This window comes from Corvus brachyrhynchos, unplaced genomic scaffold, assembly GCF_000691975.1.
Source record: "Corvus brachyrhynchos isolate BGI_N302 unplaced genomic scaffold, ASM69197v1 scaffold94, whole genome shotgun sequence".
NCBI lineage: Eukaryota > Metazoa > Chordata > Aves > Passeriformes > Corvidae > Corvus > Corvus brachyrhynchos.
Window position 1 is genome coordinate 7,212,231 of NW_008238330.1, and position 13,701 is coordinate 7,225,931.

The following is a 13,701-nucleotide window of genomic DNA, read 5'->3' on the forward strand; positions in this document are numbered from 1 at the left end:
TGAAAACTATTGTGTGGGAAGAAAACCCAACACTGAACGTTGCACCTAACAAAAAGACAAAGCCAAGCTCCAGGAAGCTCTTCTGGGGCACAATGACCCTGTCAGGAGCATAAGGAAGGAGGAAGGAAAGGATGAGGGGTGCCTATAAGGGGCTATGGAGGAATGATGTCTCTCCAGGCTGGGGCAGAGGGACCACTCAGGTCTCACTGCAGCTCACATAGGGACCAGCTCCAGCAGTTTTTGCAAGTGTTGAATAGCATTTGCAATTTGCCAAGAATGTCCACCTTGTCCCTCTTTTTGGGGCCTCTCTTATTACCTCAATTCACAAAGAGGCAAAGGAAAATAACCATCACCTCCCCCTCACAGCAAAACCCTGCTCAGCTGCATTTTAGCAACAACCCTGTACAGTATTAAAAGTACACTTTATTTTCTGTACAATTCTCATCCAAATCTCCAGGTGTGGAAATGTCCACTGTGTCCCTGGAAAAAGTTGCAGATTGTTCTGCTGCCATGCGACTCCATCCAGAACTGTCCAGGAGGGGCACAAAGCCAGGACCACCAAAATCATATGCTGATGCTTTCTAGGTGCAGGGAAGAGAGCAGGAAGGAGGGAGAGGGGAAGGCAGTCCTGCTCTGCCGTGGAGTCGTGAGCGACCAGAGCCTTGGGTGGCAGAAGAGGCACCCTCAAATTCACGTCATCGTTCGTGCTTAGTGTGGGAGTCGTTGCGTTCAACCGTCACCCCGTTCCCATTCCGCGTCACCTCCTTCCTGTTCCAGTCCTTTTCCAGGTAAAATTCAGCAAGCACGGGGCAGTGCTCTGAAGCCACCCCACCCCAGGACCAGTTATCGGGGATCCATGGGTTTGTAAGCCCTTCTCGCACGACAGCCCAGTGGCCTGCATCAAAGAGAATCACAGGGAAAAAGGTTGAGTGATACTGCCCAAACTGGACACACGACGCCAACCCAACTACAGGTTACACAGCCTCGCTCAAGCAACCCTACCTGTGAAGACCTTTTTCAAGCTCCGGCTGATCCAGATGTTATCCAGTGACTTGGACCCTTGTGGGTTCTTTGTGCTGATGTTGGTGAAGGTGCTGGAAGGGACCAGGTGGTGGAACTTCTCCTTCCTCAGGATGTCATGGTCGCTGCTGTCTGGGGCCTGGTTAAAATCTCCAAGGATTATTACATCTTTTTCTCCTAGAAAACAGAAAAATAGAAAAGAATGGGAAGAATGGACATCCATCACTGAAGTACAAGAGGATAAATGGAAAGAGGAAAAATACAAATACTGAATAACATAAGTGATGGTACTCTGAACTCCTGAAAGAAATGCTATTCAAAGCCTTTTTCACTGAGTATTTATTTACTCATGGCCATTCTCCTCATGACAATAAAACCAGCCAGTACACATCTGACGCTTGTTTTTTAATATTATTTATCATAGAGTCATAGAATCATAGAAAATGTTGAGTTGGAAGGGACCCATAAGGATCATCAGTCCAACTCCTGGTCCTGCACAGGACACCCCAAGAGTCACACCATGTGCCTGAGAGCGTTGTCCACACACTTCTTGAAACCTGTCAGGCTCAGTGCTGTGACCACTTCCCTGGGGAGCCTGTTCCAGTGCCCAACCCCCCTCTGGGTGAGGAACCTCTTCCTAATACCCAACCTAAACCTCCTCTGAACTCAGCTTCGTGCCATTCCCCTCAGGTCCCGTCACTGGTCACGAAAAAATGAAGAGATCAGTACTTGCCCGTTCTCTTCCCCTCTTGAGGGTGTTGAAGACCACAATGAGGTTTCCCTCAGTCTCCTCCAGGCTGAACAGATCAAGTGACCTCATCTGCTTCCTCATATGGCTTCTCCTCCAGATCCTTCACCATCCTCATGGCCCTCCTTTGGACACTCTCTAACAGCTTAATGTACTTTTTGTATTGTGGCACCCAAAACTGCAGACAATACTCAAGGTGAGGCTGCCCCAGTGCAGAGCAGAGCGGGACAATCCCCTCCCTTCCCTGGCTGGCGATGCTGTGCCCGAGGCCCCGCAGGACACGCTTGGCCCTCCTGGCTGCCAGGGCACTGCTGACTCACATTCAGCTTGCCATCAACCAGGAGCCCCAGGTCTCTTTCCACAATGCTGCTCTCCGGCCCCTCATTCCCCAGTCTGTGCACACAATCAAGACTGACCTATCCCAGGTGCAGGATTTGGCGCTTGCCCTTATTAAAACTTTATATGATTGGTAATTTCCCACATCTCTAATATGTCGAGGTGTCTGCAGGACCTGTCTGCCCTCTAGGGAGTTGACAGCTCCCCATGATTTAGTGTTGTCTTCAAACTTACTTAGTATTCCTTCAAGTCCCACATCCAAGACATTACTGAAGATGTTGAAGAGAACTGGGCCAAAGATGGAGCCCTGCAGAACCCCACTAGTGACCAGATGCCAGCCTGATGTCACCCCATTCACTGTGATTTTTGTGCCTGATCTGTGAACTGGTCGCTCACCCATCACATAATGTGGTTGTCCAGCTGTGTGCTGGGCATTTTGTCCAGAAGGATGAGTCAGAGACAATATCAAAAGCTTTACGAAAGTCCAAATATTGGTGTCTTTTCCCTGCTATTCCCTAATAGCGACAAACTTAAAGACAAGCATTTGTAGTCTCAGAGGTTTTTAGAAATCTGTGCCTTTTTAAGATTTTTTTTCTTTTTTTTTCTACAAGAAGCACCTATTGGCTTTCACCTATGCTGACATTTTTTAAAATAGATTTTCTGTAAGAGTCAAGGACACTTTTGTGAGGAACCCAGGAAGACGCAGCCTTATGCTGGTATATACCACAGTCCCAAAAGTGCAGTGCTCATTCTAACCTCTGTATTTAAGAAATCCCAAGGAACAGGACCAAGGAGCAGACTGCAAGCCTGATGGCAGAAGATGAGTTGAGAAACCACGCGGATACTCCCTGACTACAGCAACTTTGTTTTGCCTGGCTGTCTGAAGGGATACTGCTCAACTTGGATCAGAAAATTACTTCAGTTACAATTTGTTTCCAACCCTAATGAATGAGGATAGAGACTCTGGACCCTAATTTCATATCCCCAACATGTGCTCTCCTAGCCCCACAAATGTGGATGCAGACATCCCAGCTGTGCCCTGGGATAAGAGGACAAAGCACATGCCTCAGTGCCCATCTCAAACCACTGCCAGAAATACCTGAGAAGACAGCTGAAGAATGCTGACAGCTAATCCAGAGATGCTGCCACGTCACTACTTGGCACTGGAGAAGGAGAAGGATGGTGAAAGGAGGCACAAATGCACAAAAAAAATTATCCCAAAGCTGCCTTCAGAAAAGTGAACTATGAAGAGCCTATAAGCTTTTTCTTTCCTGGGATTGAAGTGTGAGAGGGGATGAGGTGGACAGATGGCATCCTCTGCCATACTTGGTGCTCTGGGTAAACCTCCTCATTTTTTGCTGTTGCTGTAGAAGTCGCTATCCAGGAGAGGGAGCACAAGCTCAACAAAATCTACTCCTGTCTTGCAGTGCAAGAAAGATGAATTGGGAAGGGGCAAGAGAGCAAGTGAGACTGAGGGCATATGACTTACTTCAAAACATGGTGCTTGCTAAGATGCAGAGGGGCAATGAATTCGTTTATTTGTGGTTTCTCTACCCTTTGTAGGACACAAATCATATTGTAAATAGTGTGAAGTTTAAATATTCTTCCATAAAGCATTCATGATAGCAGTCTTCCCACCTTTGAAGGAAAAAACCACCTGAATCTGAACCTGAGTTATTTTAAGCTCCATCAGAACCCAAAAAGAAAAATCAGTTCTTGCCTAATGGGATGACCCTGCCTGCTGTGAGCTGGTGGTTTTGTATGCATCTCATGACAAAGATCTCTTGCAAGATCTCTTGCTTGGCAAGACCAGGAAGCCTGAAATTTAACTTTGGTCCTTCAGTGCTAACACTTGCTAAATGGCCCAGGCACCACCTGGCTCCTTCCATGCGTTCATCTCCACCCTATATGGGAAAAGGCCATTACAGAAACCTCTGGAGCACATCCTTGGTGTTTAAAAATGACAGAGAGGCCAGGATCTCAACAGCAGCGTCTTGATTATGCACAAAATCTATTCAATTTCATCCTGAACTACTCATGCTTCCTTAGCAAATCCTCAAGCCTATCTCCTGTACATGAAAAGTCTATGAAAAAAGCTCACCATACTTACAAATGAAAATTTTAACTGACTGAAAATTTTAACCTTTCCATTCTGGACAGATTAGAAATAGCAGAGGATAAAAGACCCAGCACTTGGATGTGTGCCTGGAAGGAGGTAAGATGAGTCCCTGCCCAGGGAGGGAATCACTATATTCTTCACTCATTTGAACTTTTGCATGCAGAATAACAAAGCATAAAATCAAAGTGTAAAGTTGATAGCCAGAATAGGCTGGAGCATGTTAAAGAAGCTGAAACCCAATTTGCCATTGGGGAGAGAAAGGAGTGTTTTTAGTTCCCCTCTGACAGGAGCTTCTAGGGTTCCTCCGACTGCAAAAGAGTGGGAATACACCAGGCAGCCCTGTGCTAAGCAAGGAAGAGCAAGCAAACAGTTCTCTAGACAACCACCAACTTTATTTCCCCTTGTCCTGGCTCACTCTCAGCCCTGCTCCCACCTCTGCCAGCTCCTGCAACAACAACATCATGCACGTCAGCACTGCAGTTTCGTGTTTTGTCTGCCTCCCAAGACCCTGACAGACATCCAGCCGTGCAAGGGCAGGAAGCGAACCCGCCTGGATCCTGCCTGTCTAACTGGACACCCCTGGGCCTCCCAGCAGAGGCAGGGAGCAGAGCTGTCCACAGCAGCTGCAGCTCTCAGGGGTCTCATGGATGAGCCCCAATGGCTCTCAGCCAAACTTAGCAAAAGTTCTGGAAGAAATGCCCTTACTCATAATAAGGAATGATAACTGATCAAAAACTGCAGTCATGATTCCCATAGTCACAATCAGATGGAGGGAAAAACAGTAAATGAAGACAATGCTACTGGTGCTGTGCTGTGATTTTCCTCTTTTGGAGAAAATGAATTTAAGACTGGCGGGGCTTGATTCTCCTTTTCCCTAGGAGCCAGAGGCTCCTCAGCTGATGCAATCTGGTCCTCCTCCTCCTCAACAGACAGAGCGGCAGGAGCTCTCTTACCAACCAATCTTCGGCTGCAAAGGTCCCTGACACAGACTGTACTGTCCACAAGGACCCAGAGCCTCCATCTGTTCGGACATGGTGGCAAAGCCCACAGCAGCCAGGCATGTGTCCCGTTCATGACCTCTCAGCAGTGCTCCTACACACATTCACACCCTCTGGGCCCAAAGCAACCGTGTCCTTGTCAATGGAAAACTCCTCAGGTGAAAAAAAAGTCTGGTCTGTTTGCAAATGCATCTTCAAATTCACTGAAGCACCAGTGAATTTTAGCAGTGCCTGTGGGTGGCTCTTGGCCAGCAAAGCAAAGCAGAGCCGCAACTCAGCCCTGTGCCGCAGTGGATGAGCTCTGGTGTGCCAAGGCAATCAGCTGAGGGACTGATAGTGCCTGCAGAAAGTCTGCAGTGTTGAAGTCTGCCTCTCTGCAGGAACCAGGAAACCCTCCTTTGCTTCATGGCAGGCCAAGGGGACATCTGTAGGACACACTCTGATTTTCCCATGCCCTGGACAATTTACCTCATGAATTAAACAGACTCTTAAACACCCAAATCCTTCCTGGACAGAGTGACACACATATGATGAGAAGGATGTGATGTTACATTGGCTGCTAAGAGGATTCCTTACCATTTCTCAGAAGTCTTGTAAGCCCAGTGCCTGATGCATGGATAACCCATGGAATATGGCCAAGCCACATGGGACAAGGTATCACAGAATCACAGAATGGTTTGGGTTGGAAGGGACCTTTAAAGATCATCTAGTTCGAACCCCCCTGCCGTGGCCAGGGACATCTTACATTAAACCAGGTCACTTGAAGCCCCATCCAACTCGGCATTGAATACTGCAAGGGAGGAGCATCCACAGCTCCTCTGGGAAACCTGTACCAGTGCTTCACTACCCTCACAATAAAAAATATCTTCCTAATACCTAATCTAAACCTACCCTCTTTCAGTTTAAGGCCATTCCCCCTTGTTCCATCACTACATGTCCTTGTAAAAAGTCCCTCTTCAGCTTTCTTGTAGGCCCCCTTCAGGTGCTAGAAGACTGCTGTAAGATATTCCCTAAGTCTTCTCTTCTTCAGACTGAACAACCCCAGCTACCTTAGCCTTTCTTCACAGGAGAGGTGCTCTAGCCCTCTGATCATCTTCACAGACCATCTGTGGACTTGATCCAACAGGTCCATGTCCTTCCTATGTTGGGGATCCCAGAGCTGGATGCAGTTCTCCAGGTGGGGTCACTTGGGAGCAGATTAGAGAGATAGAATCCCCCGCCCTCGCCCTGCTGGCCACCCTGCTTTTGATGCAGCCCAGGATGAGGCTGACTTTCTGGGCTGCAAGTGCACATGGCTGGGTCATGTGCAGCTTTTCATCCACCAGCACTTGCAAATTCTTTTCCTCAGGACTCTCTCAATCCATCCAGCACTCTGGTCCCTGGATCCATCCACCAGCAGGGCATCCAGAATAACATCTGTGTGTTGCCCATGGACACCACACTGCAGACAAACTGGTGGAGTTCTTGAGAGAAGACAGAAGGGCTGCTGCAAAGAGTTGACTATGAGCAGCCAACAGCAACTGTGTCTCTCCAGTACTAATGAAAGAAAAAAAGAGAGGGAAAAAGGAACCAGGACCACCAATCTAATGGGAGAAATGTGGGGTACTATGCCGTGTGTTACAGGAGGCTGTGGGTGGTAAACAGTATTCCTCAGATGCTCACATGCCTCTTGGTAAGAATAAAAGGTAATAGAACAGGCATCTGTTAGCAAAATAAGAAGAGAAACTCAAATTTACTGCAGTACCCACAGACAAATCAGTCCTTACTGCCCATATTTTGTGGACTGATTTGGAAGAAATTGAAGGATGCTGGTAATTTTAAGCATGAAACTCCTTTTCAGGTAATTCAGTACTTCAAAGTCACATGTGTGCACTACCATTTGCTTAGGAGACCACACCTGCATCCCACAAGTTTGGAGGAATCTGAATTTCTTCTTTTGTGAAAGACTAAGCCAAGAACAAGCATGCTCCAGTAACGTGCCTGCCATATGAAAATTAAAACATGAAATAAAGAGAACACCAACAGTCTAAATTTAGATGCAGTGGAAGTGCAACTCAGTTGACTTCAGAAGAGCTACACATTTATCCCATGTTTCAGTTCAGCCTTTGGGGATTAAACAAATGATCCTTTTGTTTATCTTCATCCTTTCCAATTTTAAAGTACATGGACAAATACTTAAATCAGTAGCTCTTAAAATAGCTCTGACTGGCTTCTGCAACTCAAAAGGAACAACAACAGAACATGCAGAAAAACTGCAAATACCTCTTGAGTTATACAAGAGGGATATTAATGCTTCCAAGTGACCAACCTTGCTGAACTGGGCCAAGTTGAAAACCATCACATGTAAAACCTTGCAACCCTTTCACATCTTTCTTAAGTGGTAAATGAAGGGCTAGATTTTTCTGTTGCTATAACAAGAGCAGCAACATTTAGAATCTAAAATGCTTTGTTCTGCTTCACAGGAAATTGACCGTAATTTGCAGGCTTCAAAGTAAGAAGCAAATTCATAGGAATGAAGTAAAGAAATCCAGCTGCCTATTACATTGCTCAGGCTCAGGTCTAAATTCTGGTGTCATTTCATCCCAGTGTAAAGCCAGAGCAACTTATTTGAAATCAACAAAACTATTCTGCATATTACATCCACGTACTAAGGCAGGATTTGGTCTCTTTTCTCATTAGCAATCATCTGCAGATTTGCATTGGGTTTTCCAAAGAGCTTCCAATTATCAAAAAATTAAATATATAGAACCTGTTTCTCTTGGAAGAAAAAAAAAAATTAAGCTTTGCTCTGATACCAGGTAGGTGTTAGTTCCAAAAAACACTTAAAATAGGTTCTCAGCTCTGGTGACTTTTCTTTCCTTTGGCAGAACTTGCTGTTACAGTAGCATAAAATCAGAAGGAACTTAATTTGAAAAAATGGTGTCAAAGCCAGTAGGATCTCCTGTGCTGTTTGTGTTAATTAGGAAAGACTGTAAAACAATGAGCGAGGGAAAAGCACATTTGTCACGCTATGCATCGCACAAATATGAGTAAAGACAATTGTGAGGGGATATTTCTGAAATGCTCACTGAGACTAATTTTATTCTTTTAAAAATTCCTTTGGATTAGATTGTGTGCATGTGATAGCTGGCAGGAACACCCCTGCCCTACCTTTCAGAGTCTCCTGCAAAGTCTGTGCACAGGCTGCCAGTTTGTGGCTGTCGTGGTTCTTCCCAGTATTGTCTCCTGCTGAGGGGGGCAAGGCCAGGTGAAGGTTAACCACAGTTAGATCATTCATTCCAACCTGGGGGAGCAAGGAGGAGAAATCAATGCCATGCATGCAGGGAATGGAAGGTCACAATGCAAAACCACGTGCCAGTTCCCAGTACTTTCAGCAGTACATCTGGGGCAGTAGGACTCACACTGCTGTGTATGTGGTGTGTCTTGGTATGTCTCCATGTGGGGAGGAAGAGGAGGAAGGCATTTTGCAGCTTTGTTTGCAATAACCTGATAACCTCTCAGTTCTGGGGAAACTGGTTTGCATTAGCAAACAGCTTCCTTTCACCACAGCTGCAGAAAGAAGTCAGCTGCTTATGAAAATTAGTTTATGCAAAACCAGTTGTTAATAAGCTACAAATAATGTCATGGTCATTACAGGGGCTAATTACTACTGCCTTGTGATTAGCCCCAGCTCGTTACAGAGACTAACCAAGAAACTTAATGTACCTTGAAAGGAGCTGTTGGCTCCCTGCAATCTCCTGTTTACCTTCTGGGAATCACTTGGACCTAATTGTATAATCAATTAATTACTAATACTTTATTCATTAATAATTATTTGATTAATGCTTCTCTCAAAGCATTACCAGAGATGTCAAGTTCCCCAAACTGGACCCCTTCATCACAGCCTGTGTGGAGATGGGCTCTCTCTGCTCATATGTTTGCTCCAGCATATGCCCAAGAACTGGTTCCAAAAGTGATGATGTTCTTTTAAATAGGTTTGGCCCCAGTGAAAAAGCTTTAAAATGGAAACTCTGAAGTGTGACAGCAACATAAGATAGGCCAGCCCAAGTCTCACTGGAGCAGTGTGTCTCATACACACACTCATATACTCATAGATATATATGTATATCTGTAAAATCCATCTCCATTCTCCCTGCACTTATCCCTCTTTGTGGCACTGACAAGAATCCCAGCCCTATGGCCTGGAGGCTGCTGGGTACACACCTCACCCTTGCTGTGTTAATTTGGCAAAAGCCAAACAAGGTGACTGGTGACTTCTGTCACACTCTCAATGGCTGTGGATGCTATGGAGAATCCACTGACACTCAGGTTCTCAAATATTCCCTTGCACCAGGGTTTGCTCCCACGGGAGCAAGGGAAAGGACTGACTGTGATGAACTACCGCATGTATTAAGGTGCATTAAGCACCTATCCATAACCAAGCCATGGGACAGTGATGAGGTGGGTCAGAGGCTCATGGAAATTTTTATCTCCTAGAAGGCGGTATCTCTTTTCATCTTAGCCAAATTCTTTTTAGTAAAAGTTCTGCAAGGCTGGACTGGCACAGTGGCAGTTACCTTGAAATGTGCAAGATACGGATGAGGATAGGAGTGCCTCCCGTTGCCATTAGTCTGTGCAGTCTCCTGTGATGAGGCATCTTTCAGCTCAATGCCAGCTGTTGTATCCCAGAGGAAACCAGAATATTCAACTCCCTGGAATTAAAAAAGAAAAAAAGAAATGCCAGTCATAAGATCGTAAAAACAAAACGTTCTGCCCAAATGTAGCCCCATATCTATACCTATATCTATACCTATATCTATATCTAGGCATGGTGCCTGCTGAGGGCAGGAAGCCCAATTGGCTGTGCCCAAGCATAAAGGAGAAACAGCTTCCTGGGCTATCAGTGGAAGATACAGAGGACAAGTGGAAAGACTTCTTCATCTCACCCCTGCCAAAACTCCCATCAGATGTGGGAGTAATGCTTCCTGGGAAGCTCCACTGACTTCACTGAAGAGTGAGTGTGCCAAGCTGAAACACACATCACTCCCAGCCCCTCACACCTGCACACTGGCTATTCGACACCCAGTTAAATCCAGCACTGCTCCAGTCAAGCCAAGGATTTAATAATCTGTTTCATCTCCTACAGGCAGAACATGTACAAGACCACTGCAGGGTGAAGGATGCTGCCTCTCGTGTGCGTGTTTGGGTGACATGGTCCTCCTTTCCTCCTGCTCCAGGCACAGCATTGGATAGCTCTGAGCATGGTCAGTAATGAGGTAGTTCTTTACCCCCACAATTAATTGTCTAACCATGAGCTTGGTGCCTTGAGGTCTCACTGGGTGACTGCTAGGGCTTGCAGTGGATGATGCTGTGCACAGTTGTTCGTTCTCCCCAGGCTTGACACCATCTCACAGACTTTTTTCACCCACAACCTAAAAATATCCAGGCCCCTTCAGTCTCTTGGTGTGAAATCTGGTCTAGACCTCTCAGCCCTGTCAATTTCTCTGTTTCTTTTCCAGCTGGAATGTTTCATGCTCAGCTCTCTGCTCCTTTCAGCTCTGCTTCTGTGATCCTGAATGGGCTTTTTTTTGATTACTTCATGATGTGGAATTGGCATTTTCAGAAAGCTGTCTACGCTGGTCGCACCAGCAGCAGTATCTAATTCAAAGCCTGTCAGCCTCTTCTCCCATCACCCAGATACCATTTTCTTTGGCATCATTCAAACCCACTTCCCATAGCAAATCATACTTAAATCCATTGCAAGGAATAGTTTTCTCCATTTCAGCTGCAATAAAAAAGTGTTAACTGCTCCGCTGACTTCCCAAGAGCCTTGAAAGGATTAAGGTTGGTTAAAATTCTTTGGTAGCTCCTTTGATAACTCACCTTTAAAATACTGACAAAATTATTCCACCAGTAAGGAGCCTAAGGTCTGAAAACTCCTACAGGAAAAGATTTGGAAGAATAAAACTGCTGTCAACAGCTGTTGGCTATTTCCAGGCTCCAGACTTCATATCAACATGGTGGTCAAAAGTCATTGCCTGGTTGGAATGCTCAGAATGCACGGAAGCACAAGCTGGAAGCACCATCCACCATTTTGTGTTATTTAGCCCTACAGAGCATCCCGAAATCAGCTTGTGCCAAAGATGCTGTATTCTTGGGGTTACACTGTGTTAACCTCATGCATTTGTGTACATGGTGCCCAAACCTGATGGACTCACTACCTACCCCCAGGAATAGAAGAGACTTTTTGGCTTAGTGGAGGGTACTCCAGCACAGCCAGATTCCTGTTAAAGCAGCTAGAAGGAAGAGTCAAGTAGATAAAATTTCTATTCTTAGTTTGGCTGCACATTTCTCCCATAATTTTGGGAACCATTTGTCCTTACATCCCTATCTGTAAAACGAGGTGGAAGATCATTTTTATTTACTCAGCCTGTATTCAAAGCTGCCATTGTTATCTCTGGAAGTATAGCTCAAGAAAGAACTGACTAAAGACTCTGAATTTAACATAGGAACTCTGAGACATTTATTAATAATTCTTGGTAAAAAAAAAAAAAAAAGGCGAGAACAACTTTGACAACTTTGCACAACTATTTATATTCAGTGTTTTAATGATCTGGCCTAACAAGAGATCCCAAAGGAAAACTCCAGCCAGGAATAAAAATGACCTGAAGGGCATTTGCACTCTGCACTGCAATTAAGTGTGAATTGTATTAAACTTTAGACACATTCAGACACTCTGTATCTTTCCAGACCCTTCTTGACCTTTGGTGTCTGTCTAGCTAGAGTACAATCCTTGTGCTGCTCAGGTGGTGGGTTTTGGTTTGTTTGGGTTTATTTTTCCCTCATTCTTGGGTTTTTCTCAGAAGGGCAATAAAAGGAGGTGCACCTCCCAAAACATCAGTCCAAAACCAGTTAACAGTCATGCAACATGATTTGGAAAAGTCAAAATAAAGAAATGTGGATTCTAAGCAGCAGGACACAACTGCAGCCACATATTTAGTTACAACAGTGCTCAGAATAGATCATTCTGGATCAATAAATTGTTAAAGACTGCCCCAGTACTGACAGGCACCACTTGGTACATGACAGGTCTCAGATCCTGCTTCTACCCACAACAACGTCCACACTGCAATAACTGCACCACAAGAATGACCCTGTTCAGCAACAACAGGCTTGAGCTAGACGAGGACACTGTTCTGAAAACTCATTAGCACACTTAAGGGTGAAAGAGAGAGATTTCCCTTGGGAGAAACTGCTTTTGGGCACTGTTAGTGATGTCCAGCCCCGTGCAGCCCTACCTTGAATATTGTCAAGGGTAGCAGGTGCAGCTGTCACCACCGTAATAAATCAGTACCTCCCTGCAGTACATATATATATTTATATATATTTCCAGAGCAGAAGATGCTGCAGGGAAAAGCACACTGCAGCACGGTGCAGATTTCAGATGGAGTCCACAGCATTTTAAACACCTGTGCCGGGGACTCTGGGGAACACACAAGGTAAACTCTTCCAGGTGAGGATGGCAAGCTGCACAGCTCCTCTGCAGGCTCTTCACTTGCAAATGAGCAAAATGGGGAGTCCTCCCAAATGCCAGCCAGTGCAGCACCAGGGAGCAAGCTCAGGTGACTAGCACAAAAAATGTCAAAAGTACTGCAGCCTGAGAGGGGAAAAACTGAGGACTCTTTCCTTGTCAAAATCTGTGGCTTTTCATCTATATACCTGTACTGCTTTTATCCACTTCCCCCAAATACACACATACCAAATACGCACACACATCTTCCTCCTTGCAAGTGTGCCACAATTCTTCCAAAACATAAGTCATATTAAAAGCTATAGGAACAGTTAGCTTAAAAAACAAGAAATGCAAACCTTGCCAAAAAGGATTTGCAAAAAGTGTTGCCTTAAACATTCAAAATATGTCATTGGTTAGAAGGGGTAAAAAAAAGCAAAGCCAAAGTTCAGACTTGGGGATTAATGTACCTTGTGTAGCTGGCCTGAGGGTTTTTCGGAAACAACACCCTTCCAACATCCTCTAGGGCCCTTCCACTTGCGGATGTTTGGCAGCGTCGGCTGGTTCAGCTCCATACAAAACTAGAGAGAGAGGAAAGGGGAAAAAAATAACATCAGCTTGTAGGGATTTAAAAAAATTGCAAAATAAAGTGTGTAGTAAAGCACTGGTAAGAGGCACAGTGGAGCACAGCCTGTGCTCTCTGCCTTCCCTGAAGGTTCACAAATGAGGTGGCCTGAGCCACATCCCAGACTGACTCACCCCTGACTTGAAGATAAATAAAAACTAAAATAACTCAGTGCAAATGCTGCAAGTAGAACATTTCTCCCTCAGACCCTGTTCTTTTCCTCCAGACCTACTTGTTTGATTGGAAAGGGGTTTTCTCTGTGTAGCCTCCAAAGATGCTGACTGCACCATATCCCACCCCTGCCGGGGGCTTCACAAACAGCTGCCGAATTCTCCTGCGGGCAGGAGGCCCCAGTAGTGTGGCTGG

At 45.4% G+C, this 13,701-nt stretch overlaps 1 protein-coding gene across 1 annotated transcript in view; it reads right to left on the bottom strand.

Annotated features, from left to right (window-relative positions):
- Window positions 1-403: 403 nt before the first annotated feature.
- Window positions 404-13,701, bottom strand: part of LOC103615851 (endonuclease/exonuclease/phosphatase family domain-containing protein 1) — a 52,881-nt gene continuing 39,583 nt past the window's right edge. The window contains exons 4-8 of the mRNA XM_017734597.1: window positions 13,181-13,291; window positions 9,778-9,912; window positions 8,372-8,504; window positions 1,003-1,197; window positions 404-895 (exon numbers count right to left, since the gene is read on the bottom strand). Of these exons, the coding sequence (XP_017590086.1) occupies window positions 696-895; window positions 1,003-1,197; window positions 8,372-8,504; window positions 9,778-9,912; window positions 13,181-13,291 (774 nt within the window). The 3' untranslated portion in view covers window positions 404-695. The remainder of the gene's footprint in view (window positions 896-1,002; window positions 1,198-8,371; window positions 8,505-9,777; window positions 9,913-13,180; window positions 13,292-13,701) is intronic.